Source organism: Wasmannia auropunctata, unplaced genomic scaffold, assembly GCF_000956235.1.
Source record: "Wasmannia auropunctata unplaced genomic scaffold, wasmannia.A_1.0 LD336028.1, whole genome shotgun sequence".
NCBI classification, from domain to species: domain Eukaryota; kingdom Metazoa; phylum Arthropoda; class Insecta; order Hymenoptera; family Formicidae; genus Wasmannia; species Wasmannia auropunctata.
In genome coordinates, this window is record NW_012026862.1 from 449,684 (window position 1) to 467,502 (window position 17,819).

The 17,819-nt window shown below is 44.4% G+C and overlaps 1 protein-coding gene across 11 annotated transcripts in view; it reads left to right on the forward strand.

The window, feature by feature from the left end:
• Nucleotides 1–17,819, forward strand: part of LOC105452594 (microtubule-actin cross-linking factor 1) — a 108,249-nt gene that overhangs the window by 68,610 nt on the left and 21,820 nt on the right. For 7 of the 11 annotated variants that reach the window (XM_011693856.1, XM_011693861.1, XM_011693857.1 and 4 more), the window contains exons 1-10: nucleotides 1–8,766; nucleotides 11,087–11,233; nucleotides 11,345–11,568; nucleotides 11,640–12,434; nucleotides 13,261–14,114; nucleotides 14,340–14,629; nucleotides 14,724–15,767; nucleotides 15,859–16,336; nucleotides 16,432–16,601; nucleotides 16,679–17,500. In XM_011693856.1, coding sequence (XP_011692158.1) covers nucleotides 67–8,766; nucleotides 11,087–11,233; nucleotides 11,345–11,568; nucleotides 11,640–12,434; nucleotides 13,261–14,114; nucleotides 14,340–14,629; nucleotides 14,724–15,767; nucleotides 15,859–16,336; nucleotides 16,432–16,601; nucleotides 16,679–17,500 — 13,524 coding nt within the window. In that variant the 5' untranslated portion in view covers nucleotides 1–66. The remainder of the gene's footprint in view (nucleotides 8,767–11,086; nucleotides 11,234–11,344; nucleotides 11,569–11,639; nucleotides 12,435–13,260; nucleotides 14,115–14,339; nucleotides 14,630–14,723; nucleotides 15,768–15,858; nucleotides 16,337–16,431; nucleotides 16,602–16,678; nucleotides 17,501–17,819) is intronic. The other 4 variants (XM_011693863.1, XM_011693865.1, XM_011693862.1 and 1 more) reach the window with 2 other exon arrangements.

The following is a 17,819-nucleotide window of genomic DNA, read 5'->3' on the forward strand; positions in this document are numbered from 1 at the left end:
ACAGCACGTCGCGACGACAGTGGCGGGAGTAATACCGCCACCACGGGATTTAGCGTTGTCGATGCGATGAGAGAGGGCTTGTTGGACCCGGTCACGGGGCAGGTCGTTGTCGAGAATGGCGAGCGGATCTCGATTGAGGAGGCGTACTCACGCGGCTATCTCACTAAGGTGGACGTGACCGTTAGGGTGACTCGTAATGCCATCACACTCTCCGACGCGATATCGCAGGGTCTCGTGGACGATCGGACCGGCCGCATCGTCGATAGAATTACCGGCGAGTCTTATCCGTTAGATGAAGCCGTCGACAAGGGTATTGTTGATCCGAACGTGAAAGAGATCGTAGACACGAGGAGCGACAGCAAGGTGACGGTGGCTGAGGCCATGAAGCGCGGTGTACTGAACGCCAAGAGCGGTAGATACATGCACGGCTTGTCGATGGAGAAACTGCCGTTCAAGGAAGCTCGTCGTCGACAGCTGATCGTCAAGCCGATGACGCTCAAGGATTGTTGTGATCTGGAAATTATTGATGATAAGGGCAAGATCGCCAGTCCGGCACATCGTAACAAATTAACGATACTGGAGGCCATATCCCACGGTGTTTTAGACTCGGAGAACATCAAGTCCATAGTAGATACCCGAACCGGCGAAATGATTACGCTAGCCGACGCTTTGACCAGCGGGATAATTAAAGTCGACGGTACATATCGCGACATGTTGAAGGCCGAAGAGTACTCTGTCCCTCAAGCCGTCGAAAAAGGCCTGATCACGTCGGTGACTCGAAAGTCTATCTTCGACATCGATGGCTTTAAAGATCCTGTTTCTGGCGAGTACATCAGTTTGAATGCAGCATTGCTGAAAGGTCTGATTAGCTCAAAATCCGGCGGTACCTTCACGATTGACCTGAAAACTGGAAAGACCGTTTCTCTAAGCGAAGCAGAGGAACAGGGTTACATCCGGCCGGAAGTGTTGGAGATGCTGAACCGCGGCATCGGCATCACCGAGAACGGACGCGAAACGAGCGTTCTCGAGGCCGTGTTGCTCGGATTGCTCGATCCGAAATCCGGTCAGTTGCTGGATCCACGTAGCAAAAGAATAGTGCCTTTGGAGGAAGCGATCAAGCGACGACTCATCACTCCCGACGGTGCCGCGCTGCTCACCAGCCTACTGAATATCGCAGTCACCACGCAGACTGTGACGAAAACCATCAGAAGATATGTGACGACTCTGCAAACCGGCGAGACTGTTACAAGAGATTATAAGATGAGTTACGAAGAGGCGTTGAGTAGCGGCTTGATCGACGAAAGTAGAAACGAATTTAGAGATCCTGATTCGGGAATGACGATGTCTATTGAAGACGCCTTTGAGCAAAGCTTGCTCGGTGATGACGTTCGCCAACGTTTCGAAAGCACCTTAACGACTAGTATCGGCGAAGTACCTAGAAGTAGAAGAAGCGAATCACCGCCTCGAGCGATTGGCACGGTTACCAGTATCATTACCAAAGAAATTACTCCGCAGGCATCGTCTACGCCGATGAAAGAGTCGTCATCGGTTACGATGACGATTGCACCGACTGATTCTGTTTCTTCTGCGCGAGAATCAACGGCTAAAGAGATGTCATCGACGAAAGTTAGCGAATCAACCAAATGGACATCCGAAATAACATCGAAAACGAGTTCGTTCGAAGAAACGCATGCAGGTCATGATCTTAAATCGCCTTTGCGTGATGAAAAACAAGATATGGGAGTAATTACACCGACTACGAGTCGCACATCAGAGATAATGAAATTTATAAAAAACGAACGTGTTGCCACGGATAAACGGGTGTTCGAACTACCCACAGATGGCTGGACGCTTGCCGAAGCTATTGATAGGAAACTATTTGACCCTGTTACAGGTCTTTTCATAATTCCCGGCACTGACAGATTGGTTTCTTTCGAAGAGTGCATAAAGCTTCAGATCATTAATCCGAATTCTGGCTTCGTTATTGATCCTAATAACGGAAGAAAGGTATCCTTGGTGCGAAGCTTGGAGAAAAATATTCTGGATTCCACGGGTCATTACTGTTATCCGCAAAAGATCTCGATGAGAGAAGCGATCGCGAACGAATTGATCATATTGGAAGGCGGACCAAGCATAGACAGCGATAATACTAATCAGAGGCTTCTTCAGATCACGAGGGTTTCGGGCAAGCCCGATAAAGTAGAATTGACACATGTTGGCGATCCTTCCCAGCAAATGGAGATAAAGACCAGCGATGAAATGTCTATGCCGGATCCGGTGCAGGTAACTCAGGGAGTGATTTACGATCCAGGAACGGCCTTAGTGATCTCCACGAAAACTGGCAAATCCGCGAATCTCTTAGCCGCAGTTTCCGAAGGAACGATATCGCCTACTGCCGTGATTGTCAAAGATCCAACGACGGGTAAAGACATCGGCATGGCGGAAGCTGTTAATCGCGGTATTCTCAATATTAACACGCGCGAATATAAGATCGACGACGGCAGAAAGATATCACTGATCGACGCGGCGAAGTTCGGAGTGGTGGCCGTTCTTGGTGCTCCACTTGCGGCCACTGCGGCCGCCATAGAAGCGGTACAGAGAACGATGGTCAAGGATCCGGTAACTGGTAAAAAAGTGCCAAGAGAAGTCGCCATTGAACGTGGCATCATTCCGATGGACGACAGCGCAACTTCGCCTATTGTTGAATCTGCGAGTGGTACGCCCGACGAAAATGAAAAAGTTATCGTGAAACATGTCGTACACGATGAACCTGGCAAAGTTCGCGTATTAAAGGAGGACACTAAGAGTACAATTTTAATTGATTCAAAATCTGATGATGTTCCGGATGGCGAGAGCTTGGGCACGAAGACTAGAGCGCGAGTGACGGTTGAGCCGAGGTATCAAGTTACGATTGGTAAAGCGAGAACGTTATCGCAGAGTCCCGAACGAGAAGCGAAGTCTATCGTTTTGCAGAAAATGCGAAAGAAAGTAGTAAAAGTCGAAGAGGCATTGCAAAGTGGTCTCATCGACGTGGAAACTGCGGATACCTTTGCGAAAAAGATGTGCAACGAGAGAGGTGAACCGATCACTCTTTCTGAGGCAATCCGCGACGATCAAATAGACGCCAATCAGGGACAGATCGTGGATTTGCAAAGAGGCGATGTGGTTAATATCAAGCAAGCTATCGATCGTGGAATCCTGGATTCAGAGAGCGCGAATATATTGGTACCTTTGGCGAAAAGTTTGTCCGTACCTAGCTTGTATATGCAAGGTTTACTAGATCCTTTGGAGGGTAAAATTATTCATCCAGAAACGGGCGCGCATCTCACTCTCAACGAAGCTATAGTATGCGAGATAGTAGATCCCCTATCTAACTTAATGTTCATCGACGGCCGTACGGAAACGTTGCAATCCGCCATTGCAAACGATACTATCGACGCGGAGAGATCGCTGGTCAAGACACAAAGCGGTAGCATGAATCTAGTCAAGGCAATAGAGAACAAAATGTTCGAGTTGAAGAAACCAGCCGAGTCTCTCGACATACCGCCGGCGGGAATGACGTTCCCCGTCGCGCTAAAACGTGGACTGATAGACATTAGCAAGAAAGAAATACGTCATCCGATTACCGAGGAGCGCCTGCCACTGGAGGACGCTATTAAGAAAGACTTTATCATGGCACTACCGTATCCAGTAACTCCTGACAGTATCGAAATAACAAAAGCTCTGGAATCGGGATTGATCGACAGAGACAACGCTGTATTCTTCCATCCCACTACGGGAACTCCGATTCCGATTGTCGAGGCTGTCGAGTCTGGTCTGCTTATCATTAAACCGCCGGCTCGTGGTGAAAACACAGCTGCCATTACTCAAACAGTTACATCGTATCACACTATCACGACCAAGACTGTTGAGCTTTTGCCAGGTTATGCGTTGAAGAGCGCGATGGAAGTACAAGATATTAATACCGGTAATATCATCCCGATCGAAGAGGCTCGACAAAGAGGTATCATCAAGGATGAATCTGAAACTAAGCAGGAATTCACGACAAAAGACATCAAGATGTCTTTCGATCACGCGGTCGAGAAAGGACTCGTAGATATGAAAAAGGGTATTTACACTGATCCTTGCACCGGTGTTACAATGCCTATCACTAAGGCCGTCGAGGAAGGAATCCTCGATACTTCATCTAGCAAGAGCGAAACACCCAATAAAAACTTGACTCTATTAGAAGCGGTCGAGCAGATTTACGATGAAGAAACTGGAACGTTTAAAGATCCCGAGACGAACAAATCTTACAATTTGACGGAAGCGATGAAAGTGGGCCTAATCGAACCCGATTCCGTACTTTATAACGTGAAAACTAAAGAATCTATCACCACCAAAGAAGCAATCGAGAAAGGTTTGCTCGATCCTGCCACTGGAATAATGAAAACCGTGCGGGATCAGAAGAATCGCCCGATTAATATAGCGAAAGCTGCGAAAATGGGTCTTCTGGCAGTCGTAGCCGCACCAATCTTAGCTGGAAAAGCAGTTGTCGATGCAATTTCGAGTCACAAATCTAAAGAGACAAAGCCGAGCGCATCCATGACGACGAAATTATCCATCTCGGGGAAGAAGGAATCAAGTCCACCTGCAAAAATTATTTCGAGCCAAATACAAATTACCCAGAGATCACGTGTCGATTCTCAGGGCGAAGATAAAAAGTTAAGCACGATGGAAATGCAAAAACAAGCGTTTTCAGATGCAAGAATAACAGAAGTCTACGCTACCGAAATGGAAATAGAGGACGATAGTCAATTAAAAAGAATCACGGACGAAGAAACGCCAAGACACATTTCGATAATTATTACGAGAGACTTAACGCCTCAAGTTCTTGCAGAATTTGGAGTATTTGATCCTGTAAGAGAGAAATTCTTGGATCCAGAAACGGGTAATGTCACTTCCTTTAACGATCTAGTGCTGAATCTGAACGTGTTTAATCCCGACCGAGTGCTCGTCAAGGATCTGTCTTCCAAGACGGATTTGTACGTGAAACTACGCGAGGCAATAAGCCGGCCTCTTGTAGATAGAAACGTTGCTTACATGGTGGATCCAAAAACTGGGAAGAAAATACCGTTCTTCGAGGCGGTGCGCTTGGGATGGATTAAAGAGGAACCGGAGGACGAAACGGAGAGAGAACAGTTCGCAGAATCGCTGCCTCTAAGTTTGCAAGAGGCTGTCGATACCGGCGTGTGCAATCCTATCACAGGAACGATTCAAGATCCGAAAACGGGACGAGCGTTGTCTATGAACGAAGCTATTAACGCAGGACTGATTGACGCTGATGTGCTTGGCGTAAGAAATCCGATTACCGACGAGATCGTGCCGTTTTCCGAGGCGCTCGAGACGGGCGTCGTGGATCTTCGCAAGGACGTTGTCATCAATACAGAAATGAGAACAGAAATTGACATCACGACGGCGTTCCTGCGAGGTCTTATTGTGCCAGTTTCTCGCAAACCGATCTCGTTGGAAGCTATTATCAGGCAAGGTCACTACGACGCCGAAACAGGAAAAATACAAGACCCTCTGACTAAACAATCGATCGACGTCGAGGAGGGCGTTCGTAGAAACGTCGTTGATGCTTTTATCACTGAGATTGAGGATACAAAAGCCGGTTCGTCCGTCTCGTTGGACGACGCGCTAACCATGAACTTGGTGATTCCCAGTACAGGTCGTTTGCACGACACGAAAGCGGGAGAGCTTCTACCCTTAGACGTAGCACTTGATAAAGGTCTGATTATTACAACACCGTTCGTGCCTTCGCTGATTGATGCGATTGTTCAGGAGTACTATTCACCGAAGACCGGCCTTGTTCTGAATCCAATGACGGGTGAAAATATAACGCTGAAAGAGGCATTAGCCATCGGTTATGTTAACGGTTCCACTACAGTAGTAAAAGATGACAGAAAAGATAGCGTTGTTTCTCTTAATGAAGCAGAGGGAAGTAAGCTGATAGATTTAGTAAGAGGAACTTTGACTTATCCGCATACCATGACATTGGACGTCGCCTTTGAGAAGGGATACATTTTAAGTACCATAAAACCATGGACGTTACAGGAAGCTTTAGCCCTTCAAATTTACGATCCGAAATCCAGTACTTTCAATATTGAGGGTAATAATTGTTCTTTAGAGGAAGCGATCGAGAAAGGTTTTATTAGTAAAGACAGTCCGTCGATTAAAGATCCGAGGAACAACGATATTATATCTTTGGGCGATGCTATAAAGCACGGCTTTATTAACGCGAAGACCAGTACGGCAGTAGATCCGTGTACCAGTGCGCCTCTTTCGCTAACTGACGCATTGGATCGCGGTTTTATAGTACCGGCGAAACGTAAGATATCTCTACCGGACGCCGTTTTCAAAGGCTTGTACGATCCGAAGACTGGACAATTTACGATACCTGACACGCAAGAGAAACTTCCCACTGACCGCGCGATTAAGATGGGCGTGATAGATGCCACGACCGCGATCGTACGAGATCCAAACGGCGACGTGATGACATTCAACAAGGCTATTAAGACCTTCATAGTCGACCCTAAATCTGGTACAGTTAGTCACGCCAGAGGACCGCCTGTAGACTTCCAGGAAGCGCTGGAACGTGGCTTGCTCCTCGAAACAAGAAGACCCATGAGCTTCAGCGAGGCAATTTCTAAGGGCATCCTCGATGAGAAAACTAACAAATTTTTAGACCCGCAAACGGGCATTTATCTAACTGTATTGGAAGCTATTCAGAAGAATCTGATAAACGCTGATTCGGTTACCGTCAAGGATACGAGGTCCAGTGTCTGGAGAACAATGACGCTAATGGAAGCTATACAATCGGACTACATGGACGGCACTACTGGCTACCTGAAAGATTCCAACAAGGGTAGGAACGTATCTCTAAGGGACGCCTTCGAATCTGGCCTCATCATTGACAATAGAGCCGCCGTGTCTTTGCAGCGTGCCATTCATCAAGGATTGTACGACGATAACACGGGCAAAATTACCGATCCCAGTACAGGTAGAGCCGTAACGTTGCACGAAGCGATGAGAAAATGCGTGATCAGCCCGACGTTGCCGTGCTACTGGGACAAACGTGGCGAACGTTTGTTGTCATTGGCAGAGACATGTCGTGCTGGTGTGATCGACAGACGCAGCGGTATGTTCAAGGAACCGGGCACGAGTGGCGCGGTCTCGTTGTCGGTCGCGTTGCAGCTCGGTCTTATCGTCGATATAGAGAGCATGGGATTTGGCCTATACGAAGCGATATTGATGAATATGTACGACGTTTCATCGGGTAAATTCGTGCATCCAACCAACAATCGCAAGCTGACGCTAGCCGAGGCGTGCCAAATGGATCTGATAAATCCGCTGACATCGATTATCAAATGCACCAAGTCTAATAGATATATCCCATTGGCCGAAGCAATCTCCTTGGGCATCATCGATGACATTCGCGGCATGTATATCATCCGCGAGCTTGACAAAACGATCAATCTGCAGGAAGCGGCAAAGAAGGGCTTTATCGTCACGTCGAAGACGCCTCTCTCGATCGAGGAGACGGTAAAGTGCCGCCTTTATCGCGGCGACAGTGGCAAATTTGCTAATCCCGTCATTAACGAGTATCACGATTTGCTTCAGGCGATCGATTGCGGTCTCATAGACCCTGATACCACCGCCTTGAAGGATGCGACGACCGGACAGATCAAGCCGCTATTAACGGGCATCGAGGATGGGACAGTCGATGTGTCCCGGGGAAGAATATTAGATCCCAAGACGACACGCGCTTTTAATATCGATGTTGCTTTGGAGAGAGGCCTGCTGGTCACGATTGATAAACCTCTAGCGCAACAAATAATACAGAGATCACCCTTAGAGGCCACCAAAGCTGGACTTGGCGATAAAAACGTCAAAGAATGCACTTTAGAAGAAGCAATCAATTATCAGTTGATTAATCCGAACACATCGGTTGTGAGAGATCCTAGAACCGGTCGATTCGTGACGACGGCAAGAGCGATCGCAGACAATGTTGTAGATCCTTCCGTCAGAGGTACGATTGAATTGAACGGCGGAGGCAAAAGGGAACCGCGTTTCGTGCGTTTTGGTGACGTCACCGTATTCATTCGGGAACCTCTCACTTTCGAGGAGGCAGTCGAGAAAGAGTATCTGTCGCTGGACTCGGGCAAGTTCACAGATCCGATCTCGAACGAACAATTGACCCTGAAAGAGGCGGTCGGTCTCGGTATCGTAGACTCGGATTCGGCGTTGATTAAAGACTCGCAGAAGAAAAAGCTGGTGAAATTGCCGGAGGCGTTCCGTAAGGGTATGATGGACGCGGAGAAGGGCAACGTGCTGGACACGGCGACGTCCAAGTTGTACAGCTTGTCCAAGGCCCTGGAAACCGGCCTGTTGATCACCCCGAGGAACGGCGTTTCGTTCATCGAAGCGCTGCAGTTCGGTCTCTACAATCCGACCACCGGCGGTTTTCACGATCCCTTCGTTGTCACTTCCGTGCTAGATCGTAGGCGCCTCACGCTGGCGGACGCGATCGAGTCGGGTCTGATCGATCCGTCCACCACCGTCGTAAAAGATCCGTTCACGGGTAATATCGCGAGTCTGTTAGAGGCAGTGAATAGCGGGAAGGTAGATTCTGTAGGAGGCAGATTAGTCGAGGACACTGACGGCAAGAGTATCGACTTCGTGAAGGCCTTGGAGCGGGGTTATATACTCGCCGCTGAAGCCAGGGTAAGTAGGACCAGCCAGAATGATGCCTTTTACACGTACCCCGCGACTCCCGCACCAATTGACTCTTCTTTGTCCTCCGTTTCGTTTTATTTTATTTTATTTTTTTTTTCTTGCTGTTGGGTTTCTCCAAGTTTTCTCACACCCGAGTTTACGTTTGCTACTATTTCCACTCACGATTCTCTAACAGCTTCCTCCGAGAGTTGGATGTGATTATCATTACGCTGTCACGAAACAGACATTACGTTTTTATTGTCGTGCGATTCTCTCTCCGTCACATCTCGCCTTGCCTGATCCGACGTGAAATTTTATGCCATTCGCGAGGAGAGCCGCTTGCTGGCATAACGGTTCCGCACGGGATCTCTTAAGTCCTCGTTTTTTGACTCGCATGACATTTTTATTACGTCTCGATCGAGGATTAAGAAGAATAATACACATATGCATGAGCGTAAATTAAAATCGTTCTCACTCTACTCTTTTGTCTCTTTTTCCCTCTACTTCATAGAGGAATCATCCCCGTGCTTCCTTTTATCGGAATGCTCGCTTTAAAACAGTTTGTCTCAGACTCTCCTTATCATGTAATACACCATACTTACTTTCGTGCTTATTTTCCTTCATTACCTTAATGTGGGGTCAAAGGTCGGCCATCATCACGAACGACACTAATCGGACACCGCGTACGTTCCCTCGGGCTCGTCATTTACAATCGGCGATCTGCAGACCATCGGACAATATTGAACATCGCATCATGAACAATCTTCCTCCACCACGCAGAATATCATTTAATAATCCCAAGTTTTGTCGCATCAACAACGCTAATCCCTTTTTAATAAATTAAGTAGCATTAATTTATAATTTTATCGTTAATCTATAATTTTATCATTAATCTAATAATTTTAACTTGCTTATTTTGTTTTTTTTTTGTGATAAAACTTCTATCGTTTTACATGCAGCGCGATTTAAAAAAGTTACGTGTTTATATAACTTATTTCCAAAACATTTATGAAAATACAGCGAAATCTCTAGGCTGGATTACATGTTGGATCACCTGATTCGATCATGGAATACTAATGATTTTCTTTGGTTGAAAAAAAAGTCATTCGCTGATCATATTAATGCATACGGCATGCATGTATGGAATAAAAAATTGCAAATTGGCATTTGTCTCCATTTTTCATTCAAAATTAACGCTTGCCCGAGGAGAAGAAGGATTTGGCTGAAAGGACATGCAACCATAATCATGTCGTTGCTTTCTGTCTTTCATCATCCTTCGTAGAACATTGGTTTAAATGGGATATATTGTAAGTGACAGACGATTGTGGCAAATAAATTAAAGGCATTGGTGAATAGAAAATAAAATTTGATAATAGTCAAGTATCTTGATAATCTGTAAAAGAAATAACAAAATTGCAATAAGGGATACAAGACGATAATTGATAGTAGGACAGTTTTAATCATTTTTAACGTAATGTTAAGTAAACGTGAAATGCTTGACGGTAATCAAGACCAACGCAATAATTGTAAGCACCGCATCAGCACTTCCTAATATATTATTCTATAATTAAAAGATTTTTCGTGAGAAATAATGTAAGGAATAAGTTCTTGGAATCTTAGTTGGTTTTATTTACCGATCCGCAAGAAATTTGTACGATTAACACATTATGACGAGAAATTAACAAATGTATAATATCTTGACTCAATTTTTTCAATTTTACTTGTTAATATGCGTTTAATCCAACTAGTTTTTAATATTTGTTTATTCAGAGTTGTGATAATTATTATAAATTTAAATGTTTTCCTTTTTTTCAGGTATGATTATGTTTACTTATCACGAACCTATGTTTTCCGCTAGCATGAGTTAGCGGAAGTTTCTCCACATTGTACATTTACTGTATCATACGCATTTATTATATGCAGTATGTCATCACACGATCGTTACTCCGTCATTGTGCGTTTTAATTTATTTGCTTATTGGAACGTGTTTTATTACGTTATCTTACTGTTTATCGTTTATGCTTTAAACTGCATATGAAAATCCGATACGAGAGATATGCAGTTCTTGCAGATAAATTAAAGCTATCATTTAATACTGTATTTTTTACCTGTACGTTTAAAGTGTGCCTGTGTTTGCATGCGTGAGATATGTCGTAAGCTTATAATACCTACGTTTCTTTAATCTTTAATTAATACAATGCTTATATCGTTATTGGTAAGATGACGATATATTCTTATGATTTACTTTAGTTTTCTTTCTAGCACATTAGATGTAGACGGACTGCACGAGTAGATAGAAATGAATTGTTTTTCTCCAACTTCATTTTAGCAAGCGGTGGAGGAGAAGTACAAGCTCTGCGACGAGACGCTGTCTAAGCTCCTGCAGTGGATCTCCGAGGTTGAGGACAAACTGGCGGATCAGGATACCGTCAAGGAAGACGTAGAGGAGTTGAGAAAGCAGATAATTGTCATGAAAGTAAGCAATGGAACTCACGTAATCGTAATTCGTGTTAATCGAGCAATACGTCGGACTACGCATATTTTATAGAATTAAATAATTACACACGAACGCTAATGTTACTCGCAGGAAATAAAGGAGGATCTTGAATCGCACAGCCGACCCGTCTCAACCTGCCTGGATCAGATTCGACAAGTCGTCTTGACTGGCAGCAACGTGCTATCCAGCGACGAAGTGTCTACACTGGAGAAGAACGGTCGATCTCTGAAAACTCGATTCGACAAAGCGTTAGATCGCACTGACAAATTAGTGAAACGTCTCATTGGTGCCAGAGATGAACTAACAAAGTTCAAGTCAGTATCTCTCGTGTAATTGCTGAATAATTTAGTGTCTTTCGAATTTAATTGATTCGTCTCTTTCGCAGGAACGAGCTGACGACATTCTCGATTTGGTTGGACAAAGCCAGAAGCGTGCTCGAGGATAAGGAGCGATCCTTGTCCGATCTGAACAAGCTCAGTAGCAGCACAGATACGACCCGCGATTTCATCAGCGATGTCATCGCCCATCAAGCGGATTTGAGATTTATTACAATGGCCGCGCAGAAGTTCGTTGATGAGAGTAAGGAGTATCTTCAAGTTCTCAACGACTTCAGGACTAGCTTGCCACAAAGATTGCCACATAAAGAGCCCACAGCTAGCCAGGATTCGCCGATACGAGCCGAAGTATCCAGCGCAACAGCTCGATACAAAGATCTATTAGCCCGAGCAAATCTTCTGTCGGACAGACTGTCGGGAGTTGGCGGCAAACAGAGAGATTATCACGATTCCTTGGAGAAAGCTAGAACGTGGTTGAGGGACGTCGAGCCGAAAGTGCACAGAGTTATCTCCGAGCCTGTTGCCGCGGAACCGAAACAAGTGGAAGATCAATTGAGCAAAGCCAAGACGTTGAACAACGAATTCCTTGCTAACGAACGTCTAATCGACAATGCTAAGCACAGCCTTGAGGCTCTGCTAAATTCTTTGGAAGGCCAACTGACGGTCAACGAGGTTAGAGAGCTCGAGGAGCCAGTGAGGGCGTTAGAAGATAAGTACAGACAACTCAGTAATGCTCTGGCTGACAAGTGTCAAGAACTCGACACAGCGTTGGTGAGAAGCCAAGGAGTGCAAGATGCATTGGACAATCTAATTGCATGGCTGAACAACGTAGAAAGTCAATTTAAGTAAGTATAAGAGACATACAATTATTATTTTCGAATTATTCTGTTTTACTTTAACGGGGTTGCCACAAATTCTTTATTTTAAAGTCCCATGACTTTTCCCTGATTTTCAGTAATATTAAAAAAATTTTTTGTATGTTCATTTGATTTGAAAACTATTTGGAAATCGTTAAATATTTATTTAACCGTTATAATTAACTGTTAAATTAAATACTTTGTTGAGAGAGTAATTTAACATAGCAATATAAATTACTATTACTGTTGTTGACATTGCTTGCACTTAATTGTTAAGTTGTTAGTATTCCTTTATCTTTTTCTTTTATATGTGCGTACATTTCTTTTCCTCTACTCACAATACAAGAAACATGTAAATATAGATTCTTTTTGATAAAAACTAAATTCTGTTTATTTGAATCTCCAACTTGCTATTATACAAAAATTTAAAACCTTGAAAGAAGAATTACAAAAATATGAAGTTAATTTTAATTTTATTAATTTGTTCACAAGTGGCACAAGAAACTTACAAGTAAGTTTAAAAAAAAAAACAGTTTTAAATAAATTTAAAATTCCAATAAAAAGTAGACAAGTTGAAAATTCTAATGCTTTTAGTTGAAGCATTTTAAACCTTTATTAAAAAGAGTTTACATTAGCTAAAAAAAACTGTATAAGGGTGATGTACGCATATTAAACTTCTTTAAAGCTAAAAATTTTAATTTTCCAGAAAATTTTGTAAAATTTCCTGACTTTTCTCTGATTTCCAATTTTGTGGCAACCTTGTTTAAGTTTTTTTTTTTTTTTAAACAAATTTTAACAAATCGCATTGTTATAGGTCGCTCCAACGTCCGGCAAGTTTGCAGAAAGAACGCTTGGAAGAGCAGCAAAGAGAACAGCGATTACTTCAAGCGGACTTGGATAGCCACCGTTTGAGCGTAGAAACTATCACAGCGAACGCTCAGGATCTTCTCCTGAATTCGAGCAACGTTCGCATCGCCAAACGTATCGAGAGCAAGCTGAAGGATGTGCAAAGCAGATTTGAGAAGCTGATGGACAAGTCCTTGAGGCGCGGTGAATTCCTGGACGAAATCGCGCAGGCCCTGAACGAGTTCCTCGGAGACGTGGCCAGGTTCGAGAGTTGGTACGCGCATATGATGGAGATTCTCGACGCGAGAGATCTGAACAAGCTCGACATGTCGGAGTACGAGGCCAAGATGGCTCAGCTGATAGACATGCGCGAGGATCAGCGCGGCAACTTCGAGGATCTCATACGTAACGGGAAGAATCTGATCTCCAAGAAGGACATAACCGAAGCGGGCGCGATCAGAGATAAGATCAAGGCGCTCGAGTCCCAGTGGAAGGAACTGAACAATCTGCTCGACGAGAAACAGCGACTGTGCAAATCGAGGGCGGAACAGCATACGGCCTACGAGAAGCTGCGGGATCAAATACTCGACTGGCTTACCCGTACGGAGAACAAGGTGCAGGGACTCGAACCGGTCGCCGTAGATCTGGACAAACTGAAAATACAGCAGGAGGATTTGAAGCCCATACAGAAGGAGTATCGCGACTACGGCAACACGGTCGATAAAATCAACGATCTCGGCATCGCTTACGACAGTTTGATGAAGGAACGCGGCGAAAGTCCAACGCGTCGACGTGGCAGTGCTAGTCCGACGAAGAGACCAGGTAATTACATTCGCTATTGTCATTATATACACTTGCGATCTTCCATAGATACTTTTCGATAGCATGCTTTTACGAACCGTGCACATTTTTGCGGATCAATTTATGTAACTTATCAGTTGTAACAACTAGCAGAACTAGCTCATATCTTTCACGCATCTTTTTCAGCACACAATCATTACCATTTTCGTTACGTTTGACCATTTTTTTCTGTTATTTTTTTTGTAGTACTGCGAATGTCACAAGACGGTCGCTCGCCGTCACCCACTAAATCCTACGCAGTTCAAAGTCCGGTCTCCCCAGGTGGTAGCAGCGGATTCAGCAGCCGTCGTTCGAGCCAGGATGGTTTCCATCTGGAGGAATTGTCGCCCGTTCAACAGCAGCTTTCGGAAATTAATCACAGATACGGATTACTCGGTGTCAGATTGTCAGATCGCCAAACGGAGATAGATAATATTAAGGAGGAATTGAAGAAACATTTGGATCATTTGAAAGTGCTCTCACAATTCTTGGATAAGGTAAGATTTTTTTTAAAAATAACATTAAAACTTTTAAAATTATAATGTATATTTGATGATAGCAGAATAATCATAAATAATTTGTTGTTACCAGATTCAACGGCAGTTGCCTAAAGAAAGTATGCCCGCAACTAAAGACGATGCTGACAAAACGGCCAAGCAAGTTAAAGTTCTCGTCGAGGAGATGTACGAGAAGCAATCTCTACTGGACAGTACTCGAACGCAAGTGCGCGATTTGGTCAGGCGTAAGAAAGGAGCGCACGGCGTGGACAGATTGAACGACGAGATGGAAGACGTCGTCAGTCGATGGAGATCGATTTCGGACAGATGCAAGGACCGAATTAAATTCCTGGAAGACATTAAAGATTTCTATGACACGTATGACGGTCTTAACTCTTGGCTCGGCGCTAAAGAGCGCATGCTGGGCGCTTTAGGACCGATCTCGTCCGATCCTCGTATGGTCGCGAGTCAAGTGCAGCAAGTGCAGGTTTTGCGAGAGGAATTTAGAACTCAGCAGCCGCAATTGGATCATCTGGTACAGGTCGGGGAGAGCATCCTCGTCACGATATCCATAGATTCGATGGATGGACAGAAGATAAACGCGAAGTTGCAGAGCATTTTGCAGAGATGGGCGGATCAAATGGGAAGATTGGATGAAAGGGCTCAGAGTTTGGGCGATGCCGTTGACACTAGTCGTGAATTCGACGCCAGCCTTAACCGGCTGCGAGACGCTCTGCAAGGTATCTCAGACAATTTGGACGAGCTGTCTCTTGAGAAGGATCCCGAAGAGCAGCTTCGTAAGATCGAGAATCTGGAGAGACAATTGGAGGGCCAGAGACCGTTGTTAGCGGACGTGGAGATGGCCGGTGCGCAGCTCTGTGAGGTCTTGAGTGATCCAGCGTCGAGATCCGAAATTCAAGGAAAGCTGGCCACAGTGAGCAAGATGTACAATAACTTGCAGAAGAAGCTGGATCACAGGAAAGCAGAGATCGAAGGTAACCTGCGAGATGGAAGACAATTCGAGGCCTCCTGTAGCAGAACTCTGGGATGGCTCGCTGACGAACTTGGAAACATGTCTGAGAAGCTGCTAGTGTCTGCTGACAGAGAAATTTTGCAACAGCAACTTGATCATCACGAGGTATGTTTAATTATTTAAAATCATTTCTATTTTTTTTCTTATATATTTCATGTCAGTTTTATTTAAAAAAAAAACAAAATTGAATTTTTAGCCCGTTTATCGTAATGTGATGGGTAAAGAGCACGAAGTCATAATGCTGTTGAACAAAGGACGCGACATACTTGCGCGGTCTCAGAAAGCCGAGAACCGCTCGCTTCAACGCGACTTGGATAAGATGCAGTCGCAGTGGGATCGTTTGAAGAAGGATACCGTCGAGAGGCACACCCGACTGCAAACCTGCGCGGAGCATTGCAAGAAATACTACAAAGCACAAGACGTGTTCCTTCCATGGCTTCGACAGGCCGAGGATAAATTGGATAGCTTGATCCCCACTTCCTTCAGACGCAAGGACATTGAGAAGCAACTGAAAGAATTGTCGTCGTTCAGAAACGAAGTGTGGAAGCACTCCGGAGAATTCGAAAATAACAAGATGCTGGGCGAGACGTTTGTCGGAGCTTGCGACATTGACAAACAAAACGTAAAGAATGAGCTTAGTGCTATGAAAACCAGATGGGATAAATTAAACAATGGTACGTTTCAATTTGCTATTGTCACAGTTATCATAGTTTATCACAGTTTAAACTTGCGTGTGTTGTGTTATAATACAATTTAATTTTTCTTGCAGACTTGCTGTCTAGAACACAGTCTTTGGAAGACACCGCACGTCACCTAATGGACTTCAACGAGAACTTACGCGATTTGCAGCACGGTTTACAACGTTGCGAGGATAAGTTAGCTTCACACGATGCCCTCGGCGGAGCGGCTAAAGATCCGAAACTTCTCGACAGAATAAAGGTAATTAAATTTCTTGTACTGTTACGAAACAAAATTTACGATTAATACAAAATATATATTAATTATGTAATTTTTAGGCCTTGAGAGAGGAAACAACGAGCTTGAAGAAACCCTTGCAATGCGTGAGACAACAGGCTAACGATCTTGTGAATAAGGCCGGCGAGCAGGGCGTCGATGCGACGCACTTGCAAGACGAGATCGACAATGTTACCGATCGCATCAATGATCTGCAAGCGAAACTGGACGACAGATGCAACGAGCTGCAAAGCGCGGCGACGGCGGTCGCGCAGTTTAACGATCAAGCGAAATTGATTAGCCAACATCTGGCCGCTCTGGAAAAAGATCTGGACTCCATGAAAGCACCCGGTAGAGAGATCAAAATTGTACGAGGACAATTGGAGGATACCGCCAAGATTATCAGCAGAATTAACAAACTCTACGATGAGATCGGCGATCTACAGAATCGCGGCGAACGTTTGGTTGATTACGGCTTCGCCGCTGACGCTGTAGCGACGAGAGATCAGGTTGACGGATTCAAACGACAGATAGGCAAGCTGGATGAGCGCACGCGCGCCAGGGAGGACGAACTCACTTCTACCTTGAACAAGTTACAAGAGTTCTATCAGTTGCACGCGGACGTTATGGAGGCTATCAATGATGCAAACGAACAAGTGAGAAGATTTAAACCTGTTGGATCCGAAGTGGACTCGATTAAAGCTCAGCAGGAGGACTTCAGAACTCTCAAAGTTAAAAAGATCGAGCCGCTGGCGCACGCCGTCGACGAATGTAACGCGCTCGGTCAAGGCCTTATACAAACTGCAGGACGTGATGTCAGTACCACTAATATCGAAAGAGACGTCGATAAAATGAATGAAAGGTGGAATGACTTGAAAGACAGGGTAAGCATTCGATCTGTATCTACATGTTAAGGAATGTATATTCCATATATTAAAAAAATTAATAAATTTTTTTAAATACATTGAAAATTAATATAATACATTGTTTTAGTGTTTAATTATTAATTTTCAGAATGTAAAGGACAAGAGCTAATGAGCCAATGCAAGCTGACTGTACTTATGTATATAATCTTAATAATATTAAATGTATACAAAGATGATAAATAACATACATTTTAATTAATGTGTATTGTTTATTATCTTTGTATACATTTAATATTATTAAGATACATACTTAAGCACGGTCACTTTGCATTGGCTC